General features: G+C 37.2%; 2 protein-coding genes across 2 annotated transcripts; both read left to right on the top strand.

Annotated features, from left to right (window-relative positions):
* Positions 1-1,263: 1,263 nt before the first annotated feature.
* Positions 1,264-7,709, top strand: arpc4 (actin related protein 2/3 complex, subunit 4). Its single transcript, XM_053499497.1, has 6 exons — positions 1,264-1,348; positions 2,965-3,083; positions 3,373-3,484; positions 4,043-4,138; positions 4,565-4,735; positions 6,658-7,709. Exons 1-6 carry the CDS (start codon positions 1,346-1,348, stop codon positions 6,661-6,663), a joined length of 507 nt encoding a protein of 168 aa, XP_053355472.1. The 5' UTR covers positions 1,264-1,345; the 3' UTR covers positions 6,664-7,709.
* A 4,848-nt stretch (positions 7,710-12,557) lies between these two features.
* Positions 12,558-24,120, top strand: myhb (myosin, heavy chain b). Its single transcript, XM_053498528.1, has 40 exons — positions 12,558-12,628; positions 12,935-13,150; positions 13,241-13,384; positions 13,551-13,707; positions 13,790-13,817; positions 14,230-14,341; positions 14,435-14,527; positions 14,626-14,689; positions 14,785-14,883; positions 15,006-15,109; positions 15,248-15,386; positions 15,633-15,751; positions 15,850-15,999; positions 16,084-16,254; positions 16,358-16,664; positions 16,755-16,822; positions 16,921-17,008; positions 17,176-17,293; positions 17,419-17,542; positions 17,657-17,793; positions 17,883-18,138; positions 18,256-18,498; positions 18,595-18,771; positions 18,877-19,022; positions 19,122-19,212; positions 19,309-19,698; positions 19,786-19,912; positions 20,027-20,145; positions 20,228-20,424; positions 20,503-20,686; positions 21,106-21,271; positions 21,382-21,506; positions 21,599-21,907; positions 21,990-22,193; positions 22,282-22,407; positions 22,659-22,829; positions 23,074-23,178; positions 23,363-23,458; positions 23,764-23,895; positions 23,992-24,120. Exons 2-40 carry the CDS (start codon positions 12,947-12,949, stop codon positions 24,010-24,012), a joined length of 5,811 nt encoding a protein of 1,936 aa, XP_053354503.1. The 5' UTR covers positions 12,558-12,628; positions 12,935-12,946; the 3' UTR covers positions 24,013-24,120.
* The last annotated feature ends 1,222 nt before the right edge of the window (positions 24,121-25,342 follow it).

Here is a 25,342-nt window from a genome sequence, read left to right as displayed (position 1 = left end):
GATAGCAACAATTTACACATTCAAGGTTCGTCGTGTTTCCTTAAACCCGTGCCTCTGTTTATAGTTTCATAATAATTCGTGCTTTAATTCACCTCCCCTGTTCGCTTTTGCATGCCGCGCGCAGGGTGAGATCTTCTGTTTTTCTTTATTTCTTCGCGTGTCGCAGCTCCTCCAGCTTTCCTGCACAGCACTGAGCACGGCGCTGACTGCACTTCCAATGCACAACGATTGGGATGCGAATCGGGCAAGAATGGGTGAGATAACTGATCTTAAACTGACAGCAAAAAACACAACTCGAGGCATGCACCTGGTGGCAGTGTTGTTGGTCTCAATCACGTCCGCGCGTCGTTACATCATCTTCACTGACAGCAAAGATTTCGGCGTGATTTTGCGCAGCATTTCAAAGACTAGACGCTTAAGCATGTCTGCCCAGGTCGAGGAAATCGCACCAGATGATGCTGCAGCAGAGCCTGCAAAACCGACGGGGACCAAAAAGAAAGCAAAAAGTAAACCAAAGCCTGCATCTGCAGAAAAGAAGAAGAAAATAAAGGCGGGTAAATGGCTCGGAAAGTACAGCCACATGCGCAAATTAAGCTAGAGGCCTTATATATATATATATATATATATATATATATATATATATATATATATATATATATATATATATGACCTTTTTAGGTCATTGTGGTTCTCAGTGTTTTACAGATTTAAACTTTTGTATCGTCTGGTCCTTGACAGTATCTCCCACCCCCCTTTTTAAAATATTTTTTTTACTGCTTGTTAAAATTACTGGTTATGGCTTCATCAAAAAAATAAAAAATAAATCACTCTAAAAAGTGTTGTTTAATGAGTTTAATTGTTAGCATTTGTATAAAATACAGTATACTTTATGCTTATAATGTATAATAGGCTATGTTAGGCAACAAAAACACGGTATTATATACATTAACAGTATAATCTTATGTGAGATTTGTACACTGACAAAGTAATTATCAGTATTATAATTTGCACTGTGATGCAGATGACAATGGTTTTGTGGATGTACAGATTGATTGAGTTCGTAAAATGTACTTAGGAGCCCAAACAGTAAAATAAATTGAATACTCTGACGTAGAAATAATACATTTACATATTTATTAAATTAAATTAAACTAACTATTTAATTTTTTAAAATATATTTAAGGTAGTTATTCATAGTTTAGCTTTAGTTTTTAATAATAAGTTGTTTCTGGACACCCCCATGCTAAACTCTATCAGTGGTGTCGCCCAAAGAACGACGAGGAACACGGAAGTGGTTCGCTGTTTGTAGTATTTCCGCTTTTAGACAAGAGCCGGATAAAGAGACATGGTAAGAAAATAAAATTGCTAAAAAATTATTTACTTTGAAGAAAATGATGATAAAATAAAAACGCTTATTTTTTTCGCCAATGTGAGCGTTATTTTTTGAGATGCATATCTGAAGTTGAAGTGGTTACCTCCATTAGCGGTTAGCTGTCTAGCGAAGTCATCCCCACCCAAGTCAGCTTTTCTATGGAGATCACTGCAAGAAGACCCTGAGGATGATTAGCAGATGTGTTAGCACAAGTCGTTTTTATACTGGAGGTCACAACAATAAGGTGTAATTAGCTGGTGCATTATGGTGTGTTAAGTCCTATATGTAAATGAGTAAATTTAGTTTTGCACTTTTTTGTTTAGAACAAAAAATCTACACGTTTTGCAAAACATTGAACGATATAAACGCCTGGACATGGTAAAAATCCACACTTTTTTTTAAATTTGATTTTAGTAGGCTAACACCGGAAACACATCTGTTTTTTTTTTTTTTTTGGGGGGGGGGGGTGCCAATATTTTTGGAAATCTAAGATGCAGCCGTTTGGCAACAATCTGAAGTTTAGCAAATACTAGCAATTTTAATGAAGGATTGAAGTAACAAAATGATTTAAATGGTTTTTAAATGGTTAAGTTGTGACTCCTTACAGTACAGACAATAATAATGATACCGATTTTATATTGTCATGTCTAAGTCCTTAGAATAGACTTATTTTAATGGACCCAGCAAGTGTTTTTGGTCATGCATGTATCAGTCAATTAAAGAGAAACAGCTTGGGTTCTTGTTAATTTTAAATGTGATTTTAAGTGACTTATTACAGTAGGTACAAACTCTGTCATGTGCAATTTTCCATTTTTCAAAATTCATTTATCTTTATGCTAGTCTGCAGTGGTTATCCCAGGAGTGCTGCGTGTGGAAGACTCTTAGAGCACCATGCACACACGTTCACACACCAGTTCACACCTAGGAGCAATTTTGTGTAGTCCATCTATCTACAAGACATGCTTATGAAGGTGTGAAGTAATCAGACTTAAACTCTGTGCAGACAGTAAGCCAAGCTCAGAATTGAGCCTAGAGTTAACAGTCTTACCCACAACACTGTGCCGCCTTTTTATCCGCCCACTGGGCTACATCCTTTCAGTGACCATAAGAACCTGTTTAGAAAGACTGAGTTTCTCCACAAGATGGTTTTCTGCATAACAGTGCTTATTTGCCTCAGTGCAAATTTACATTTGTGAAAAGAATGTTGATTACACTAACACCATTCTTCGAAGAAAATATCCAGTAGCACATGAATTAAATTCATGAACATTTTATACAATGCAATCAAGGTGTTACTTTCAGGTTAGATTTTTATGTGACTAATTTTAAGAATTTAAGTTTTGCTACCATGTTGTCACATACCTGACAGCATAATATTGAAGTATCTGTATTTAGCAGGAGTGTGGAAGAGTACAGTATTTCAGGAATTTGTGTACAGGTTCAGACTTGGATAGATCCAGAGCGAGAGTAAGCAGACAAACTGTGAGGGTGTATTTGGGGCTGTATTTTCTAAGAGTGATTGTAGTTTGTGTAAATGCTGTTGTGATCACTGCCTACCTCCATCCATGTCATGTTTGTGTGTTTGACTGCAGACAGCGACTCTGCGTCCATACTTAAATGCTGTACGGGCAACACTGCAGGCAGCTCTCTGCCTGGAAAACTTCTCCTCACAGGTGGTCGAGCGCCACAACAAACCTGAGGTTGAAGTTCGGTAAGTATGCTTTTAACCTGGAGTTTTTTTGTATGTTTGTTTTTTTGGCAAAGCCTGGTTGGGCACTTTATTCTTTTTATGTACATTATTAACTTTGTGTAAAACATTACTGTATTTCTTACCTTTTTTTTAACGTAAATAGCACAATGGTCAATTTCTGGACTTCTGCCGTTTCACATTATTTTATTTTAGAACCCTATAATTATTGTGCCATACCTGGCCAGTGTCAGGCCTATTTTACTCACCCTGCTGACTGGCTGCATGGTTGTGATTGTGTGTGATTTTACAGGAGCAGTAAGGAATTGTTGCTTCAGCCAGTTGTGATAAGCAGAAATGATAAAGAGAAGGTCCTTATTGAAGGTTCAATCAACTCTGTTCGTGTCAGCATTGCAGTAAAGCAGGTATGAAACTATGAAGTTTATATTTCCAAAGACATTTGTAGTTGTTTTTGAAGGAGTAGCATTAATCTTCTCAGGCTATGATTTTCTGGCACAACATAGTAGTTTCTAAAACAGTCAACACCTATGAATTGTCTTCAATAATTTGAATGTTTTAAAAACCTTTTTCTTTGGTCAAATATGACCAAAAACCACATACCTTCCTAGACAGAGGCAATTTGGCTAATATAACAGGAGACCAAACGTAGACCTTTTACAGTAACCAAAGGCAGCACACAAGATTCTCGTATTTACTCCCCTGTAACTGCTTGAAGCAAAGCCTTTTTTCATTTAAGTGACTACATCTTTCCAAAAAGCTCATTGTGTTCTGGAAATTAGTTTTTTTTTATTCTTGCTAGAAACCAGTGCTTGGAAGTGCATTTGCATGAAAGAAGTATGGAGGTCTGAATCTCCTTGTGGCTAGGAAAGTGTACAAAAGATGCCTCATGTCCCATGGGCAGAGTGTTTTAAGATAAAATGCAATGAATGTTTACTGTACTTTGATTGATTGTTTTCTTTTAGGCTGATGAGATTGAAAAGATTCTGTGCCACAAGTTCATGCGTTTCATGATGATGAGGGCTGAGAACTTTTTCATTCTGCGGAGAAAACCAGTGGAGGTGAGAAATGTGTAAAGTGTAAGGACAGAAGAAATACCTACTGTTGGAAGTAATCTCAGGACATATGTATGAATTGGTAGCTTTTTTTTATTATTTTTTTTACTTAGGATACACTGAGTTGCCAGCTTATGGGAATTTTCTCTGGTGCACCACCCATGTTGGCTCTCTTTGTGGGCACCAGTTAGTGTAGCTACAAGTTACCTAATAAACTGGCAAATCAGTTTATGCTAAACAGGGACAGATTGCTTGGTTTTGTCTTCTGTTCAGTTAACTTTTAGAATATAAATATTGATTACATATTATACTCATGTATAATGCAGGCTGTATTAAATGTATAGGGTAATATTTTCAAGCGTTATAAAAAGTGCAAAACTGATAAATTAGTATCGCTTGCACTATAACCCCTTCTTTTTTTTCTCACTTCAGGGCTATGATATCAGTTTCCTCATCACTAACTTTCACACAGAGCAGATGTATAAGCACAAGTTGGTGGATTTTGTCATCCATTTTATGGAGGAAATTGATAAGGAAATCAGTGAGATGAAGCTCTCGGTCAATGCAAGGGCACGAATAGTTGCTGAAGAATTCCTCAAGAATGTGAGTGTTTTTCTCTTCCTAACACACACAATCGCACCAGTTTGCTTTAGTTATTAATTTATGTATATATTTTTATGTATATCTTGCTTGACCACCCATGACTGATCATGTTGGATATGACTGATTTTGTGCCAAGTGCATAAGCTTTTTAGTGGTGCAACTAAAATTGATTTTTATGACGCTACTTCTTTAAAGTTAAAAAGACCCCGATCGGCCTATTTCCCCGTTAGAAGCTGCGCTTGCTCGAGTTAGAAGCTGTGCATGCCTGTGCGGTTAAGTTGCTCAACATTTGAAGCGGTGAAACATTGCCATTTCTTTATAAACCTACCAATACCAGTACACTAAACTATTGTCATATCAGTTTGTTAAGTTAAGTTTGTTTAGTATTTTAAGTTAAATGTTAAACTGTTATATTTTAAGTTTAAATTTAGTTTTTTTAAATGCTGCTCTTGATATTCAAGTGAGAAAACGAATGGGCTACATTTAATTACTCATGTTCAATTCAGTTATGAGGCTGTTTAAGAAAAAAAAAGCTAAGGTCACATAAGGATGATCTCTAGTTATGACTGAACGTTTTATTTTTTAAAGGTTCAAGGTGTAAAAATTATAACAAAATTAGAAGAAATATAAAACTAAATTGGGACGTTTATAAAATTGTGATTAGATAGTAAATTGCCATATTAGTTAAACTGGCACATATCCTATTGGGTGGCGACTGGTGATTCATTTACATTTACATTTAGGCATTTGGCAGACGCTCTTATCCAGAGCAACTTACATTTTTGTCTCATTACACATCTGAGCAGTTGAGGGTTAAGGGCCTTGCTCAAGGGCCCAACAGTGGCAACTTGGCGGTTGTGGGGTTTTTGAACCTGGGATTTTCCAAACCGTAGTCCAATGCTTTAACCACTGAGCTACCCCTGGTAATGATTCCCATCCCTAACAATTACTAATGGGAGAAACAACTGCTGAAATGTTAAAGCTGTTGATAACGTATGCAAATCCACACCAACAGGCCACTTTATTTGGGAATTTTGGTAAACTGATGCATCCATTTATTAGTCATGCAGATACAGACCGGCAGCTTTGTGTAATGTTAATGTCAGCCATAAGAATGCAAAATAAAAATTTTGGTGATTGTGACAGTGCATGATTAAGGCAGGTTTAAGCATTGGGGAGGCTGGGGAAAATGTAGTCTGGTCTAAGAAATCTTGATTTCCAGGCACACAGATGTTAGAGTCCAAATTGGGCATGAACAGCATAAATGCACCCAACCTGGCTTAAGTGAACTTCTCGTGGTGAGATGTTTCCTTTGCCATTTTTATGACTGTTTATACCCGTTTGCTGACTGTGTGCATCCCCTTATGGCCACAGTCTTCCAATGGCTCCCTTCAGTATGATCATGCACCATGTAACAAAGCAAAAGTCATCTCAACCTGGTTTCATCAATACATTGAGATCAGTGTTCTTCAGTTGTCTTCCCAGTCACCAGATCTAAATCTAATAGAACACAAGTGAAATGTGCACTTAAACAATCTGCAGGAATTGTGTGATGCAGTGAAGTGAGCAGGACCATGTTTCCAACATTCCATGACATGAAGAGTTTAGGCAGGTTGGGGGGCAAAGGGAGTATAGTGTTCCTAATAAAGTTCTGTGTCTGTATAATTTTATTAGTAATAAAGTTTGATTTCTGGACTATAGCAAATTATTTTGTAGGTATGGGTTTACAAGACCAAATTTAAGCCATTTTTGCTAATATTGAGGTCTCTGAGAGTGTTCAGTTTCTCACATACAAGATTAATTTACAAGACAAGTTTAATTCCTGATAATATTAGTCTAATCTATCTAAATAGTTTCAGGTTGTTTCTCTTGTAGCTAAACTTCCTGAGTTTAACACTGACTTCCTCATTTTGTAATTTCAGTTTTAAAAGGAAGGACCTGCTCGCCCTCAGCTCACTGCAACATTTCAATGTGATCAGCGTAAAGCAGGGTAAAGGTTTGTGTTCTTGAAAGTCAAGCAAGTAACAGAGAGTGAGAGAGTGGACACAAAGTGTGAACATCAACATTTAAAGTAACATGGACCAAATGGATTGAAGGCTGGTGTCCTCTCCACAGGACTGAATTCGGAGTATTGGAGTGATGTCAACCAAAAGCGCTCATGGAATTTAAAGACTCTCTGTACTGTTCAGCTGTAGTCTTTAGTAGTTATTTAAAATTGCATTATTAATCCTCTTGTGCCAACTTTATTTGCTTGCTTGCTAACTTGGTCCAAACGTGTTCTATACTTATAAGGATGTCCCAAATGTCTTCACATATAGAGGAAGTTAACACGCAAAGTTTTAGCAAAATGTAGCTCTATTTCCAAAACATCCTCTAAATGAGTGGCATTTCTTTGTAGAACCCACTCACTATAAACAAGTTTTAAAACATCTGGGGAATGCTTTTCTTAAAATGAATCATGACCTTCATATACCTCCACAGGTAAAAATCAACTGAGCTTTTGGAAGACATTTTGCCAAAAAAGGTAAATTTCATTTATAAATGAAGATTTTTGGGACACCTTATACTTAATGATCTCTTCTCTTCCGCAGCACACCCCTTTAAACTCATTGTTTTTGTAACACAGTGCTGCAGTATGGATCTGCCTCATCTTCCTCTATGCTCATGAGTCAACAATATGCATAGATGCTGAACAAACCTTTAAAATCAGGGTGGACATTCTTTGATAAATCTTTCAATATTCTTGAACATGAAAAGAAAAAACGAGCCAGTGTTCCAGTAATGTAAACTGATAATGCTCTCAATTCATTATTTGTAAAATATATGTATATTGTGTGCACAGTGACATTTTCCTGTCTGATTTTGATATATTGACCTTCACACTATTGCACATGAACTACACAAGACCTTATTAATTGTAGAGACAAGATGACGAAACAGTTATGATTAATAAACATCTCTCTATTGCTTGTAATTGTTTTGGCATTTTGTGTTGAATTTAAGTGAATCATTTTTTAAATCCAGGAACCTTAGGAACCTTCTTCCAAATATTTTACTCCATGCTTATGGAATATCCAGCACTCATACAGTATTTTTTAGGCCTTAGAATAATCAAATCCATTGCAGAACTCGTGTGTTGGGATAAAGACTTTCTGGGATTAAGAAGCTACACGAAAGTGTACGTTCACTTTAAATACTTAATCTTTGAAGTGAAAGAGCATCGTTTACTTTCCTTAGTTTAATGGTTTATAGTTTCCCCGCTAAGCTGCAGGAATATGAGTAGAACAGTATTTTAAATCATATTTAGGGCCCTCTTATTTTCCTAAGGATTTTTTTTTTCTAAAATTTTGGGCTTTTCGGAGGCCTTAACATGCTCAAAAACTCTTGAAAATTGGCTGACAGGTTGGAATCTGCTGCTATTAGGATGTCTAAAAGTTGCGTGGCCCGGGGCCCTCAGATGAGATTTTACTGCCGAACTCATACACACTTGCACGTATTTACACAAAACTCGCTAAACATTTAGAGCTCATTGAGCCGAACAACTTTCGTGCACTGCATGTCCTGGGCTCAACTCGAAAACGAAGTCGGTTATTTTGGGTCATTTGCCAAAACGCACCTGAAGGATTTTGATATACTCCTTCTAGGGAATTTATATGAGACCAAACCTGGCCTATGTGATATAAATACATTAAAGATGCAAAATTGTAGAGGGATTTTTGATATCTCAAACAGATCAGCCTCTCATCAGACCTGAGAATTTTGTTTCTTATGGTTTGGGAGCCCTTCAGGCATGCTGCCATGTGCTTCCGAGTTGCTTCCGTCTGGCCACTCTAACATATAGGCCTGATTCGTGGATTGCTGCAGAGATGGTTGTCCATCTCGAAGGGTCTCCTCTCTCCTCAGAGGACCTCTGGAGCTCTGATAAAGTGACCATTGGGTTCTTGGTCACCTCCCTGATTAAGGCTCTTCTCCCCAATCGCTCAGTTTAGATGGCCGGCCAGCTCTAGGAAGAGTCCTGGTGGTTTCAAACTTCTTCCACTTATGGATGATGGAGGCCACTGTGCTCATTGGGACCTTCAAAGCAGCGGAAATCTTTCTGTAACCTTTCCCAGATTTGTGCCTTGAGACAATCCTGTCTCGAAGGTCTACAGACAATTCCTTTGACTTCATGCTTGGTTTGTGCTCTGACATGAACTGTCAACTGTGGGAGCTTATATAGACAGGTGTGTGCCTTTCCAAATCATGTCCAATCATCTGAATTTACCACAACTGGACTCCAATTAAGCTGCAGAAACATCTCAAAGATGATCAGGGGTAACAGGATGAGCCTGAGCTCAGTTTTGATATATAATATATTTGATATATTTTATATATATATTTGATATAATATATATTGTAAAGTGATTCAGCGAGAATGAAAGGAAAGGTGTACAGGACAGTGGTGAGACCAGCGATGCTCTACGGCTTAGAGACAGTGGCGCTGAAGAAAAGACAGGAGGCAGAGTTGGAGGTAGCAGAGCTAAAGATGTTGAGGTTCTCTTTGGGAGTGACAAGGATGGATAGGATTAAGAATGAGTTTATCAGAGGGACAACCCATGTTAGATGTTTTGGAGATAAAGTCAGAGAGACCAGATGGAGGTGGTTTGGACATGTTCAGAGGAGAGATTGTGAATATATTGGTAGAAGGATGCTGAGGTTGGAACTGCCAGGCAAGAGGTCTAGAGGAAGACCAAAGAGGAGATTTATGGATGCAGTGAGAGAGGACATGAAGTTAGTTGGTGTGAGAGAAGAGGATGCAGAGGATAGGGTTAGATGGAGGCAGATGATTCGCTGTGGCGACCCCTGAAAGGGAACAGCCGAAAGACAAAGAAGAAGATATTGTAAAGTGATTTAAACCTCTGACTTCACCAACCAAGGTTTTAACCCAGTACTAGCAGTATAAGAAAAATAACTCCTTGTGTTTAAGCACTTTGGACAGCAAAGCCATTTTTATGTACTTTTATAACAAGATAATACAGTACGGTATGATGATCCCATGTAAAACACTTTTTTAAATAGAGTTTTAATTATTGTTTAGTAATTAAACCACATTCCGTAAGATCAACCAACCCAGGTTTTCAAACAGAGCTTTCAAACATGACATTTTAAATGAAACTGTGTATATATGAAGTTTAACTTTTTCTACACCGTCCCAAAACACTATTTTCATTAGTATGTCGCTCCTTACAAAGAGGTTATAAAAAAGGACACAATATTTATACATATTGCAATGGGTAAACTACTGAGATGATACTGTATAGTCTAAGCTATACAGTATAAGCTGACAAGAAGATTCTAATAAGAATTCTGATTTTACAGCTAACTAAAAATTACATATATCGACTTATGTAGGCACCAATAATAGGCTATTAATAAAACTCCTTCATAATATCTAATAAACATTGGTAAGGTTTGTTTTAAGTATAATAATGGTTTTTTTCTATAGATATCCTATTAAATGCATGTACATATTATGAAGTCTTTATAAAAAGAACTTTAAAATAACGTTTTTGTGTCCTCATTGTGACCCAAGAAGAAGACTAAGCTCTTTATTACCCATCTGTCTTTGATAGATTCTCGCAATCAGACAAAGTGTCAAAAGATATCAGCAGGTGGTTTGAAAAAATGGACTGTCCCTCAAGACCAATTAACCTAATCCCTTCATTCCCTTCAGTCATTTATCTTTATAACTTTCATGTCAGGGCTGTGGAAGGTCTGGTCAATATTCCTGGAAACACTAGGTGCAAAGCATACATGTATTTACACACTCATTTATACCCAGGAGCAATTTAGGGCACTGACAAGATAAGAAATGCGGAAACTGAAGTACCCATGGTAAGCGCTTGAGAAGATAGGACATGTGAATATATATATATAGATAGATAGATAGATAGATGTAAATATAGCCTATAAATATATATATACTGCTCAAAAAAAAATAAACACTTAGTCCCAGTTTGACTTGAACGCCTCTCATACTGTATGTGTATGCATGGTTCAAGTCATACCGGGACTAAGCGTTCTCTTTATTTTTTTAAACAGTAAATATATCTGATTTCTAAAATATTAGAGCATGATTAATGATCTCCCTTAATGTTACCTACTACAGTAAATGTGATGGTGATCAGAGAACTTGCTGTTTTTAAAACCTCCAGTGATGATGTTTTCTGGTAGGTGAAGTGTTGTGTCTTAAATCTTGGTCCTACTCTTCAGTTTTTCAGCATCATCTTTATGAACTACTAAGCCATGTGAAAACAGTCCATTGACTTTTGCAGGCTCATAATAAAATGCAAAGCACAAGGAGTTCAAAGGTGTATTAACACAATGCGCCTCTCAAGCATGCTGACACTTGGCTCATTAAATGCACAGAGAGCTATATTTATATTTTGTCCAAATAAGAATATAATGCTATGAGTGCGCTATCGAATATCATGTTTTTATTCACTCCTCAAGCTCATTATATCTCAAGAGTAACTGCTTTAGAATTTCTTATGCTTTCTGTTCATTGCCAATGTGGGATCACATTTCCCATGGAAAGACTGAGCTACTGGCTGACAGAAGCCTTCCAATAAATCTTACAACATAAATGACATACCACAATACCACAAGGATACACATTGCTGAATGGTCATCTGAAGATGCATCCTTTTGTTTATCTTTCGCTTTTATTACACTGGCATTTGTGCTTATCATCTATAAAGTGAACAGAAAATCTTTACAAACTAACTCTCTTGTTTTTCTCATAATACATTTTAAAATGTGTTCTTATTTAAAAATTATACACACATCCTATTCATATTCCACACTTATATTAAAGAAGGAAAGTTAAGGTCTTGTGTAAGGAGGGAGGAAAGGTGAAGATACAAGTTCAGACTAAATGAAGTGGGCCTGTCAACATCATGGTCTTTGTCAGAGCCCCGGGAGAGACTTGAGGAACTTCAGCTGTCTTTAGTGTGGTACACTGTAATCTCTTTGGCAGCTCCTGTCATTTCTTAGCGCTTTTGGTATGACACTATACCAATTTTATTTCTTCATAACGTGTTGGGCTTCCATGGCCCTTGCAACTTTATACAAGTGACATTTGGTGTCTTATCCACAGTTATAGTAGGTAGCTTTATAATGCCAGAGGACATTCAAAAGAAGCATTAAAAACTACCTGGCGCTACTCAACTATCCGACCTTGAGTTTTTTATGACTATCCTTCAGAAAGACAAAGACAAAAAAAGTTTTTCCTGTACAAAATTGGAAGAAATATAATTTTTGATTGATTCACATGTAATGAATCAATAGTACTTTAACAATATTGATACTGATAATAACAATAATAATAATAATAATAATAATAATATTGATATTATTAATAATAATAACAAAAATAATATAAGGAACAACAATGCCCCTGATTTTAAATTAAATCACGTAAACAACAAAGATGTTTTGATTAATTATTTATATCCATTATGTGCTAAAACAAAACCACTGTGCTCATAAGATGGCATCGGTTCATCACAGGATAAAAATAAGACACTGGTGTGGTCATGAGATGCTGTCTAAGGAAGGCAAACATTAGTGGACAAAGTAAAAATTCATGACCAAATTGAGAGGCTCAGATATGGTGACGACACATTAAAAGGTCTATATAAGAGTCAGCTGGAGAATACTCATCGGACACGCAGGCACCCAAAGGTGAGTGGTTTACAGTTTTTTCTTCTGTACAAGAACATGAAAACAAAACAAAAGCAAAAACCATATTCTAAAATGATGATTAACAATATATTATTCAGACTTTGCTGTCATTCACAGAATCGCACAGCAGCCCTAAAACCAACAACTTTCTGAGAGGCAACAGACAGGGTGAATAGACAAACATCATGTTTGTGGTTGATTTTTTGCATTTTTTTATTCCATCACTATAGAATTCATTTATTGTACCAAGATCACAAGCATTTTCAGATTAGAACTTGCAGAATTTACTCAATAACTAAATTTCCGAAACTACTGCATGTCACATGTACAAAACCCATGAATCGAAATTTCCAATATCAAATTCATTATATAATTATATTAACATGTTCTTCATGTTGCACAATTAGACAAAATATGTTACATGATTAGATGGAAAGAGCTTCAAAAAGTTGGTAAAGGTAATGTTCTCTCCAGTAAGGTGTCACCATGAGTTCGGATCCGGAGATGGAGTGCTTTGGCCCGGCGGCCGTATTCCTCCGGAAGCCAGAGCGAGAAAGGCTAGAAGCACAGAATTTACCATTTGATGCCAAAACTGCCTATTTTGTGTCTGAACCGGCTGAGATGTACCTCAAAGGGGTCCTCCAGAGCAGAGAGGGTGGCAAAGCCACCGTCAAAACTCTGTCTGGCAAGGTGAGGGAAGAAAAAAAAATCACCAAATGTTTTACGTCTGATATTAATGTCAGTTACAATTAATTTATTATTATTTTTTTTTTACTGCAGACCTTGACAGTAAAGGAAGATGACATCTTTCCTATGAACCCTCCAAAGTTTGATAAGATTGAGGACATGGCCATGATGACCCACCTCAATGAGCCTGCTGTGCTGTACAACCTCAAAGAGCGTTATGCAGCATGGATGATTTATGTGAGTATACAAATACAAAAAAATGTTAGCCACTTAAACTTCCAATTCTTTTTGTTGGGTCTCAGGAGGTTAATATACTTTACTAAAATAGTAACTTATGTTAAACATAAATGTAATATTTACAAATATCGATTACATTTAGCGCTTAATCTCTTCCCCTTTACAGACTTACTCCGGGTTGTTCTGTGTCACTGTGAACCCCTATAAATGGCTCCCAGTGTATGACAGTATCGTAGTAGGGGCTTACAGGGGTAAAAAGAGAATTGAGGCCCCTCCTCACATCTTCTCCATCTCTGATAATGCCTATCAGTTTATGCTCACTGGTATGAAGGTTTCAAAAGTCTACCGATATAATTAATCAGTTATGTTCTTAGTAAATATATCTACATACAATTTTTTTTGCAGATCGTGAGAACCAGTCAATCCTGATCACGTAAGTTCTGAAATGTGGTGTCAATATCAAAATTGGCCACTGAGCATAACAAACTGTGTTACCTGATAATTCATTTTATGATTCAAGAGCTATCAGGGAGCATCATTTTAAAATAAAACTATACAAAGTTTATGCCTATACACTAATTTGAATGAGTAGACATCCCTCTGCTAACCCATGTAAATGGGCTCTGGGCCACCATACCCGCAGTGAATATTAACATAATAGTGGTTTACTTTGCTTTGTTCATGTTTTATGAATTTATTCTAATCGAGTAGTGTTTAGAGAATTATGTAAAACCAGTGGAAATGCTTTTGTTGTTTTCTAGCTTGAATATATTAGAATTATGCTTTAGGGATTCCAAAAGGAACTATTAGAGCTTATAACTGTAATTTCTGAACTGGTTCTTTAGTGGAGAATCTGGTGCAGGAAAGACTGTAAACACCAAAAGGGTCATTCAGTACTTTGCGACAATCGCAGTGTCTGGACAGAAGAAAGCAGAACCTACTCCTGGAAAAATGCAGGTTGGTGAAAAAGTTAAATGCTATTTGTAGTCTAAGCTGTATACTTAATGGAGGAATGCTTGTTATCATCTAATAAAAATGTTTAACCCTCAGGGATCGCTGGAAGATCAAATCATTGCAGCTAACCCTTTGCTGGAAGCTTATGGTAACGCCAAAACTGTGAGGAATGACAACTCCTCTCGCTTTGTAAGATTTTTTTTTGGTTGGTTTTAAACTTTTTTTTTTCTTCTAAAGACAATATTTTGCATCATGCATACTATTTACAATTTTATGTACTTTTATAGGGTAAATTCATCAGAATCCATTTTGGCTCAACTGGAAAGTTGGCCTCAGCTGATATTGAAACTTGCAAGTTATTTCATTATATTATAATAAAAATATATATCTAACATGCCTAATATCTATCTCCTCATGACTAAGTAGCATTTATCCCATATAAACAGATCTACTGGAAAAGTCAAGAGTAACATTCCAGCTGTCAGCTGAGAGGAGCTACCATATTTTCTACCAGCTCGCAACTGGGCACAAGCCTGAACTGCTAGGTAATAGATTCATACATGGGTTTTAAACTGATAATGTAGTGTGCACACATGGTAAGCAAAAGTGTACTGTACTGTATGTAGTATATTTTAAGAGGCATTGTATTTTTTTGCCATTTCTGCAGAGGCTCTTCTGATCACCACTAACCCATATGACTATCCAATGATCAGCCAGGGAGAGATAACAGTCAAAAGCATCAACGATGTGGAAGAATTTATTGCCACAGATGTAAGAACATTTGTTTATACAGAAGTAAACTCTGATATTTAATGTATAAAATTAGACATAATTTTTCGTTCTGCTCAAGGCTGCCTTTGTGACTGACAACTGATATGTCGTGTAAATGAGTGTTTTCTTGTTTCTCAGACTGCAATTGACATCTTGGGCTTCACTGCAGAGGAGAAAATGGGCATTTACAAGCTGACAGGAGCTGTGATGCATCATGGGAACATGAAATTTAAGCAGAAGCAAAGAGAAGAGCAGGCCGAGCCAGATGGAACGGAGGGTAAGTGTGACCTCAAGTCAAGTTCTGATCATTCAGACCAACAGGATTTTTATCATTTTTATATTACTCTAATGTGGTGTGGACCATATTGATTTATATTGTTTTAGGTAACAATAACCGAAAAAGATTTCTGTCCTTAGATAAGTGTTTGGAATAATCAACATATCAAAAAATTGTTAACTTGAAATAAAAAGTGACTTTGTAGATCTTTCAGCTTATAAATCTATATAAACTTTATTCCTTCAGTGGCTGATAAAATTGCTTACCTCATGGGCCTGAATTCAGCTGACATGCTGAAATGTTTGTGCTTTCCAAGAGTCAAGGTTGGGAATGAGTTTGTGACCAAAGGGCAGACTGTGCCACAGGTAATGAGACCTTCTCAGATGCTGAGAAAATAAAATGTACAATTATAAGTTTCCACCATTAAAAGTGGTTTTACATTTTTAAATAATTCATTTATCAGGTTACCAATGCTACCAATGCTCTGAGTAAGGCAGTTTATGAGAAGATGTTCTTGTGGATGGTTGTTCGTATCAATGAGATGTTGGATACCAAACAGCCAAGGCAGTTCTTCATTGGGGTGCTGGATATTGCTGGCTTTGAAATTTTCGATGTAAGTAAATTAGGCACTAAGATTAATATACTTCCATCCAGGAAAAAATAGTGAAAAAAGTAGCTCATCTGTTTTATTTAACAGTATAACAGTTTGGAACAGCTGTGCATTAACTTCACCAATGAGAAACTGCAACAGTTTTTCAACCACCATATGTTTGTGCTGGAACAAGAGGAATACAAGAAAGAAGGAATTGACTGGGAGTTTATTGACTTTGGTATGGACTTGGCGGCCTGCATTGAGCTTATTGAGAAGGTAAGGAATAACTACAGTGTTAACAGTTTTTGGTAGGTGAACAAAATTATTATTTGCTCTTCTCTTAAATAACATAATGCTAAAATTCTGCTCTTACACACAGCCAATGGGTATTTTCTCCATCCTTGAAGAAGAGTGTATGTTCCCCAAGGCCACAGACATGACATTCAAGAACAAGTTGTATGACCAACACCTTGGTAAAAGTACATGCTTCCAGAAGCCAAAACCTGTCAAAGGCAAGCCAGAGGCTCACTTCTCCCTGGTGCACTATGCCGGCACAGTAGACTACAACATTGCAGGCTGGCTGGAAAAAAATAAGGACCCACTGAATGACTCTGTTGTTCAGTTGTACCAGAAGTCATCAGTTAAACTTTTGCAAACTCTGTTTGCTTCTCATGCTGGTTCTGAAGGTGTGTTGCCATTCTATTTGTAGTATCAGAATAATTGTTCAGTTTGATGTTCTGATTCAAAGCAACATTATTGTTATGTTGAATCAACAGCTGAAGGTAGCAAAAAAGGTGGAAAGAAAAAGGGTGGCTCCTTTCAGACTGTGTCCGCACTCTTTCGGGTAAAATATTGTCTCTGTCTCTAATGCATCTTAAGCAGTAAACCATAAAGCCTGTAATAATGGAAGGTTGTTTACATGGTTGTTTTCCAATCCAACAGGAAAATCTGGGCAAGCTTATGACCAACTTAAGAAGCACTCATCCACACTTTGTACGTTGCATTATCCCAAATGAGTCAAAGACACCAGGTTAGTTTATATCACCTTTTCATTCCTAAAGCACATCCACCTTTTCCAGGGCAGACAAGCATTGTTCAGTAGTTTAACAGAAATTCGACTGAGCAAGCCAAACCTGAGTACATAATATCATGTTATATAATTTCCTCATTTTTAAACTTTTTTTGTCACATCTGTAGGCTTGATGGAGAATTTTCTGGTAATCCACCAGCTGCGCTGTAATGGTGTGCTGGAAGGTATCAGAATCTGCAGAAAGGGTTTCCCCAGCAGAATCCTCTATGGTGACTTTAAGCAGAGGTATTTTCTGCAAAAAAATCAAGTACATCATAGCAAATTGTAATCACACATAGTTTGTACATACAGTATTCGCACATGTGCATATGAAACTACTGTCTAAGTTATTGAGGCTTCCTGTCTCTTAGATACAAAGTATTGAATGCCAGTATCATCCCAGAGGGGCAGTTCATTGATAACAAGAAAGCTTCAGAGAAGCTTCTCGGTTCCATTGATGTGGATCATACCCAGTACAAGTTTGGGCATACCAAGGTAAAAAAAAAAATTGTAGCAAAACTGGCAGCTAGCTTTTACTAACATTCACTAGAAAATGGTGTATAAATACTTATTTTAAAAATACATAAATAAATAATAATAATATTACAGGTATTCTTCAAAGCTGGGCTGTTGGGTCTCCTTGAGGAGATGCGAGATGAAAAGCTTGCTATTCTGGTAACCATGACTCAAGCTCTGTGCCGAGGTTTCCTTATGAGAAGGGAGTTTGTCAAGATGATGGAGAGAAGGTATTATATTTTAGGGCTTTTAAAAATATGTTTGTTTCAGGTTAAATTCATTATTACCACAAAATACTGACCAAAGAATTCTGTAATAGAGAATCTATCTTCTCCATCCAATACAACATCCGCTCATTCATGAATGTTAAACACTGGCCATGGATGAAGCTGTATTTCAAGATCAAACCTCTTCTGAAGAGTGCAGAGACTGAAAAGGAAATGGCTGCCATGAAGGAAAATTTTGAGAAAATGAAGGAGGATCTGGCCAAAGCTCTAGCAAAGAAGAAAGAGCTTGAGGAAAAAATGGTTTCTCTACTGCAGGAGAAAAATGACCTGCAATTACAAGTAGCTGCAGTAAGTTTTCAATTATTTCTTTAACATCTAATCAAGTTCTCTTTTTTTTTTCGATTTGAATTTATTTGTAGTGAAAAATGTGTTATATGTAAATCATTTCAACACTTCCAATTCTAGGAGGTTGAAAATCTCTCAGATGCTGAGGAGAGATGTGAGGGGCTGATCAAAAGCAAGATCCAGCTCGAAGCCAAACTAAAAGAGGTAACTGAGAGACTGGAGGACGAGGAGGAAATGAATGCTGAACTGACTGGCAAGAAAAGAAAGCTGGAGGATGAGTGTTCTGAGCTGAAGAAAGACATTGATGACTTGGAGCTAACCCTAGCTAAAGTGGAGAAGGAGAAGCATGCTATTGAGAACAAGGTCTCTATTCTAGTGATTTATTATTTGATAATGACTGAAGGCATTTATCATTTGATAACATGACATCCACCAGTGCTTATGTAAGTGTATTTTTAGGTCAAAAATCTTACTGAAGAAATGGCATCTCTAGATGAGACCATTGTGAAGTTGACAAAGGAAAAGAAAGCTCTTCAAGAGGCACATCAGCAAACTCTTGATGATCTCCAAGCAGAGGAAGACAAAGTCAATACTCTGACTAAAGCCAAAGTTAAGCTGGAACAACAAGTAGATGATGTAAGGTTTTCAAACAAAAATCTAAATAAAATGTTACATAACAATCATATATTATTAACTAAGTGCTTGATCTCTATCCTAATTTGTTATTTTTGCCTACAAAAGCTTGAAGGCTCTCTCGAACAAGAGAAGAAGCTACGTATGGATCTTGAACGAGCTAAGAGAAAGCTTGAGGGCGACCTTAAACTGGCCCAGGAATCCATAATGGATCTGGAAAATGACAAGCAGCAGTCGGATGAAAAGTTAAAAAAGTAAGAGCTTGAACACCATGATAGTGTTCACTAAATATAATAAGTGAGACTCTTATTCAAAATGCTCATCTCTGAACTAATTATTTTTATGACCAATAGGAAAGAATTTGAAACAAGCCAGCTTCTTAGCAGGATTGAGGATGAGCAGTCTCTTGGAGCACAGTTTCAGAAGAAGATTAAAGAACTCCAGGTCATTCTAAACATGATAAACTTTGTCATTCTCTCTTATTATTTTGTGCTAATAAATGTAGTACAAACTCATCACAGAATAATACATTCATTACAGGCACGAATTGAGGAGCTTGAAGAAGAGATTGAAGCAGAGCGTGCTGCCCGTGCTAAGGTTGAAAAGCAGAGAGCTGATCTCTCCAGAGAACTGGAAGAGATCAGTGAGAGACTTGAGGAAGCTGGAGGAGCCACTTCTGCCCAGATTGAGATGAACAAGAAACGTGAGGCTGAGTTCCAAAAGTTGCGTCGTGATCTTGAGGAATCCACCCTGCAGCATGAAGCCACTGCTGCAGCTCTCCGTAAGAAGCATGCTGACAGTGTGGCAGAGCTTGGGGAGCAGATTGACAACCTTCAGAGGGTCAAGCAGAAGCTGGAAAAAGAGAAGAGTGAGTTCAAAATGGAGATTGATGATCTGACTAGCAATATGGAAGCTGTTGCCAAAGCAAAGGTAAACAGATCATCAATCCACACTGTGAGGCAATGTGCTACATGAATATTGAAACATTAAAACATGCCATTGGGGCTATTTTGATAGGCTAATCTTGAAAAGATGTGCCGTACCCTGGAAGATCAAATGAGTGAGTTCAAGACCAAGAATGAGGAGCAACTTCGCCAGCTGAATGACCTTGGAACCTACAAAGCACGCCTTCAGACAGAAAATGGTAAAGAATCTGAATAAACCTAAACAGCAGAAGACTTTATTAAAGAATAAAGTATACTTATAATATTTCCCCCTCACCCCGCTTCTGAAAATTATGTTGTAATTTCTGCAATAGGTGAAATGGGGCGTCAACTGGAAGAGAAAGAAGCTCTTGTTTCTCAGCTGACTCGAAGCAAACAAGCTTATACGCAGCAGATTGAGGAGCTAAAAAGGCATGTTGAGGAAGAGGTCAAGGTAAGTTTTTATATTTTAACAGTAACTTTAATTGATTTAAAAAGGATCCAAAGATAAATGTTCCCCTTTATGTACTTTTAAGGCAAAGAATGCCCTGGCCCATGGTTTGCAGTCAGCCCGCCATGACTGTGATCTTCTTAGAGAGCAGTTTGAAGAAGAGCAGGAAGCCAAAGCTGAGTTGCAACGTGCACTGTCAAAGGCGAACAGCGAGGTAGCTCAGTGGAGAACCAAATATGAAACTGATGCCATTCAGCGCACTGAAGAACTTGAGGAGGCAAAGTAAATAGCTTTATTATCGTAATTTAACATTTATTTTAAAAGAACATTATGTCATAGTATATTGGCACTTGTTTTAAGGAAAAAGCTTGCCCAGCGCTTGCAAGACGCTGAGGAGTCCATTGAAGCTGTGAATGCCAAATGTGCCTCACTGGAAAAGACAAAACAGAGATTACAGAATGAAGTGGAGGACCTAATGATTGATGTAGAGAGAGCCAACTCACTTGCAGCCAACCTAGACAAGAAACAAAGAAACTTTGACAAGGTAATATTGAACCTATATTGACGTATATGACCTATATTGATTTTTTCAATTAATAAATATATTTAAAAATGCACTTGCTAAGTAACAATGATAAACTGAACACATAAGTATATTGTATATCTAATTAGCAAGCTTGTACAGGGTGACACAAAAAAATGGGAACTTTTTTACAATCCAATAAAACTAGAAGTGATAAAAGAAATAAATTGTATTGCCTGTTCCACTGTTCCATGATTACTAAAATAGCAGAGTGTTTACTTGCTAAATGTCACTAAACCACAGTGCTACCACCTGCTAATGGCTAACAATACGTTTCAAAAATTCCCGTTATTCTGTGTCACCTTGTATTTGTAAAGTTAAAATTCCACCAGAGTTAACATAGAAGCTAAAATATAACTTTAGATATTAATTATTTTAAGATCTTGGCTGAATGGAAGCAAAAATTTGAGGAAAGTCAAGCAGAGCTGGAGGGAGCACAGAAAGAGGCACGCTCTCTTAGCACAGAACTTTTCAAGTTGAAGAACTCCTATGAAGAAGCTCTTGACCAGCTGGAGACTCTGAAGCGGGAGAACAAAAACCTTCAACGTAAGTCCACGTGTATACCCCTGCAAAATATTTTTATGACCATGCCAAACTAGTATCCTGTTTAAGACTTCTTTCAGAAGGTTAGATTGTATGTACTTGTGTCCATACAGAGGAGATCTCAGATTTAACAGAGCAACTTGGTGAGACTGGAAAAACTATTCATGAGCTGGAAAAGGGAAAGAAGACTGTGGAGTGTGAGAAATCAGAAATACAAACAGCTCTCGAGGAAGCTGAGGTATGTTTCATGTACACAGGCTTCAAAAGTTAATAATTCACTATTTATTCTGTTACTAGGATTGTTGAAATTCTTTTCACTCAATGTTTCAGGCCACACTGGAGCATGAGGAATCCAAGATTGTTCGTATCCAGCTGGAACTCACCCAAGTGAAGAGCGAGATTGACAGAAGGTTGGCCGAGAAGGATGAGGAGATGGAGCAGATCAAAAGAAACAGCCAGAGGGTAATTGAATCTATGCAGAGCACTCTGGACGCTGAGATCCGAAGCAGAAATGATGCTCTCAGAATCAAGAAGAAGATGGAGGGTGATCTCAATGAGATGGAGATCCAGCTGAGCCATGCCAATCGCCAGGCTTCTGAAGCCCAGAAACAACTCAGAAACGTCCAAGGACAGCTTAAGGTAGGTTTACAAATTGAAACACTAAACCTTAAAGCTGTCTGATTGTAAAGAAAAAAAAAAATCACTGTTTTTTTTTTTTCAGGATGCACAACTGCATCTTGATGAGGCTCTTCGAGTACAAGAAGACATGAAGGAGCAGGTCGCCATGGTGGAGCGCAGAAACAACCTGATGCTGGCAGAGATTGAGGAACTTAGAGCTGCTCTGGAGCAAACGGAGAGAGGCCGCAAAGTGGCTGAACAGGAGCTGGTGGATGCCAGTGAGCGTGTGACTCTACTTCATTCTCAGGTAAGAAAATGCTTGTAAATGTGTAAATTTTGCATTAAGACTTAATAATTTGTTCTTTAATAAAACCTAATCATTTCGTCCTATTCAGAATACCAGCCTCATTAACACCAAAAAGAAGCTGGAGGCTGATCTTGTGCAGATTCAGGGTGAAATGGAAGACATTGTACAGGAAGCACGCAATGCTGAAGAAAAGGCCAAGAAAGCTATCACTGATGTGAGTAAAGTAGTGCACTCCACAGGCTTCCATTTGTAATATTTCAGCAAACCATACACTGAAGCTTTGTACCAGCATGATGGTTAATGCATGGTTGTTCATACATAGCTTAGGTCACTATCACTTACACAGCAGCACTTATCAAATTTTATATAAAAATAATACAATAAATGGAAGCCAAAACAAACAAACAAACAAAACAAACAATGCAATCCTTGCAATTTAAGGTTAACCATTAAAAAAAATTGCAGGCTGCCATGATGGCAGAGGAGCTGAAGAAGGAGCAGGACACCAGTGCTCACTTGGAGAGGATGAAGAAGAACCTAGAGATCACAGTTAAGGATCTTCAGCACCGCTTGGATGAGGCTGAGAGTATCGCCATGAAGGGTGGAAAGAAGCAAATCCAGAAACTGGAGGCTAGAGTATGTATAATAATGCACTGCAGTTCTGCGCATGTATATAATGTATATGAAATACATAAATTTACACAACCGTTCTAACTCTAGTGGGCAGTAGATAGAATTGTTATGAAAGCCATTTGGGATTAATGTTGGATTAAATTGTTTTTAAGGCCATAATAGTAATAATCATAATAGTAAAAACGTATTACCCATGTCTGTTTTTATTTCTGAATCATGTATATTTAAATTGATGCCTATCCTTCAGGTCCGTGAGCTGGAAAACGAAGTTGAAGGTGAGCAGAGGCGTGCAGCTGAGGCTATAAAAGGTGTCCGTAAATATGAGAGAAGGGTGAAAGAACTTACTTACCAGGTACTACATCAACCTATAAAATTTATTCTTGATGCAACGTCTACAACTCTTACTACAATTTCTTTCTACAAGAGAACCATACAACATCTTATTTCTAATGTTCTTGATATTCTATTGTTCAAAATATTTTTGGTATTTCAATAACACTAATATTTACTTGATGTGTTCAATTGCTCCCACACAGACTGATGAAGACAGGAAGAATGTGACCAGACTGCAGGATCTGGTGGACAAACTGCAGCTGAAAGTGAAGGCCTACAAGAGACAGTCTGAGGAATCTGTGAGTAATCTTTGAGAGTTATACATACGTGGCAACATATTTGGTTTTCCAGCAGGGGGATAAAACCATATCTGAGGAAGGTTGACTTACATGATATATTATACTGTAACATATTTAAAATTTATTTGTAAAAAAAAAAATAATAATAATAACAATAAAAAACTTTATATATGTTTAATAGGTTCTTGGTGTACAAAATAATTTCAATATACAACCAAAAACAGAACTACTACACAGCAACATACAGTAAAAGTAACAGGGAAATCAATCTGCACTTAAAAAGCCCCCACTAAATCTGTTTGCAGGAGGAGCAGGCCAACACTCATCTGTCAAGATTTAGGAAGGTGCAACATGAACTTGAGGAAGCTCAGGAGAGAGCTGACATTGCTGAGTCGCAGGTCAACAAGCTCCGGGTCAAGAGCCGTGAATTAGGAAGGGTAGGAACTTTTTATGCTTAGAAAATTAAATGAATGAATGATGAATTAATTATCTATCTAACTAATTAATTATTAAATAATTAATGTTTTTTGCAGGGTAAAGAAGCTGAAGAGTGAATATGGATTGAATAGAAGAGCATAGATGAGCTTAAACTCATATAATATGAGTTGCATGCAAAATTTTACTCAGTAACTGAAGTGGGCCTACACCAATAAAAGATGATAATCTGCATATTATCTGATGTCTCTGTTTGTTTTGTCCAGTCCATCATGTTTAATGCATCTAGCTTACATGAAGTCCCATATTTAGATCCACACTATCCAATTCCACAATATCTCTGTCCTAAACAAAGGATCACTAATCAACCTAAATGACAAATTCAACACTCTAAACTCATTAATTATGGCTGCTTTTTTGCAGTATAAAAGTTGAACCAGTACTCATGAACATACATTTGTGTTCAAAATAATAGCAGTTCAACATCAGTAACCAGATCAATAATTGTTTTTGGGAGAAATTATATTTCTACATGGTAAATATTTTACTTGTAGGTGTAGTGGATTAATAGAAAACCAACAGACCCAACAGTCATGGCTTGCATGCACCTGATTTTGTGTTAAATCATTGATTATAATGGGGCTTGTTCAAAATAATAGCAGTGTAAAGTTCAGTTGGAGAGGTTAATTGTTCTGTGAAAAACAGGTGTCAAACAAGTTCTCCTTATTTAAGGATAAATGCAGAAAAGGTTGTCCTGTGCATTTCTCTCTGAAAATCAGAGTAAAATGGGTCGTCCTAACATCGTTCAGAAGAACAGCGTACTTTGATTCAAAAGTTGATCAGAGATGGGAAAACATACAAAGAAGTGCAGAAAATGATAGTCTGCTCTGCTAAAATGATATCCAATGCTTTAAAATGGAGACCAAAACCACTAAGACGTGGAAAAAACGGAAAACCCATTCGAATGGGTCAAAGAATAACAAAACTGGCAAAGACTCAGCCAATGATCAGTTCCAGCATGATCAAAGAACATCTAAAGTTACCTGTGAGTACTGTGACTATTAGAAGACAGCTATGTGAAGCCAAGCTATCAGCAAGAGGTCCCTGTAAAGTCCCATTGTTGAAAAAAAGACGTGCTGAAGAGGTTACAGTTTGCCAAAGAACACATTGACTGGCCTAAAGAGAAATGGTGCAATATTTTGTGAACTGATAAAAGCAAGATTGTTCTTTTTTTGGTCTTGAGGCCGCAGACAGTTTGTCAGGCGACCCCCAAACACTTAATTCAAGCCACAGTACACTGTGGAGACAGTGAAGCATGAAGGCACAAGCATCATGATATGGGGATGCTTCTCGTACTATGGTGTTGAGACTATTTATCACATTCCGGGTATCATGGATCAATTAGAGTACATCAGAATACTTAAAGAGGTCATGTTGCCTTATGCCGAA

Source organism: Clarias gariepinus, chromosome 6 (genome assembly GCF_024256425.1).
Source record: "Clarias gariepinus isolate MV-2021 ecotype Netherlands chromosome 6, CGAR_prim_01v2, whole genome shotgun sequence".
Taxonomy (NCBI): domain Eukaryota; kingdom Metazoa; phylum Chordata; class Actinopteri; order Siluriformes; family Clariidae; genus Clarias; species Clarias gariepinus.
This window is presented reverse-complemented; position numbering and strand designations above follow the sequence as displayed.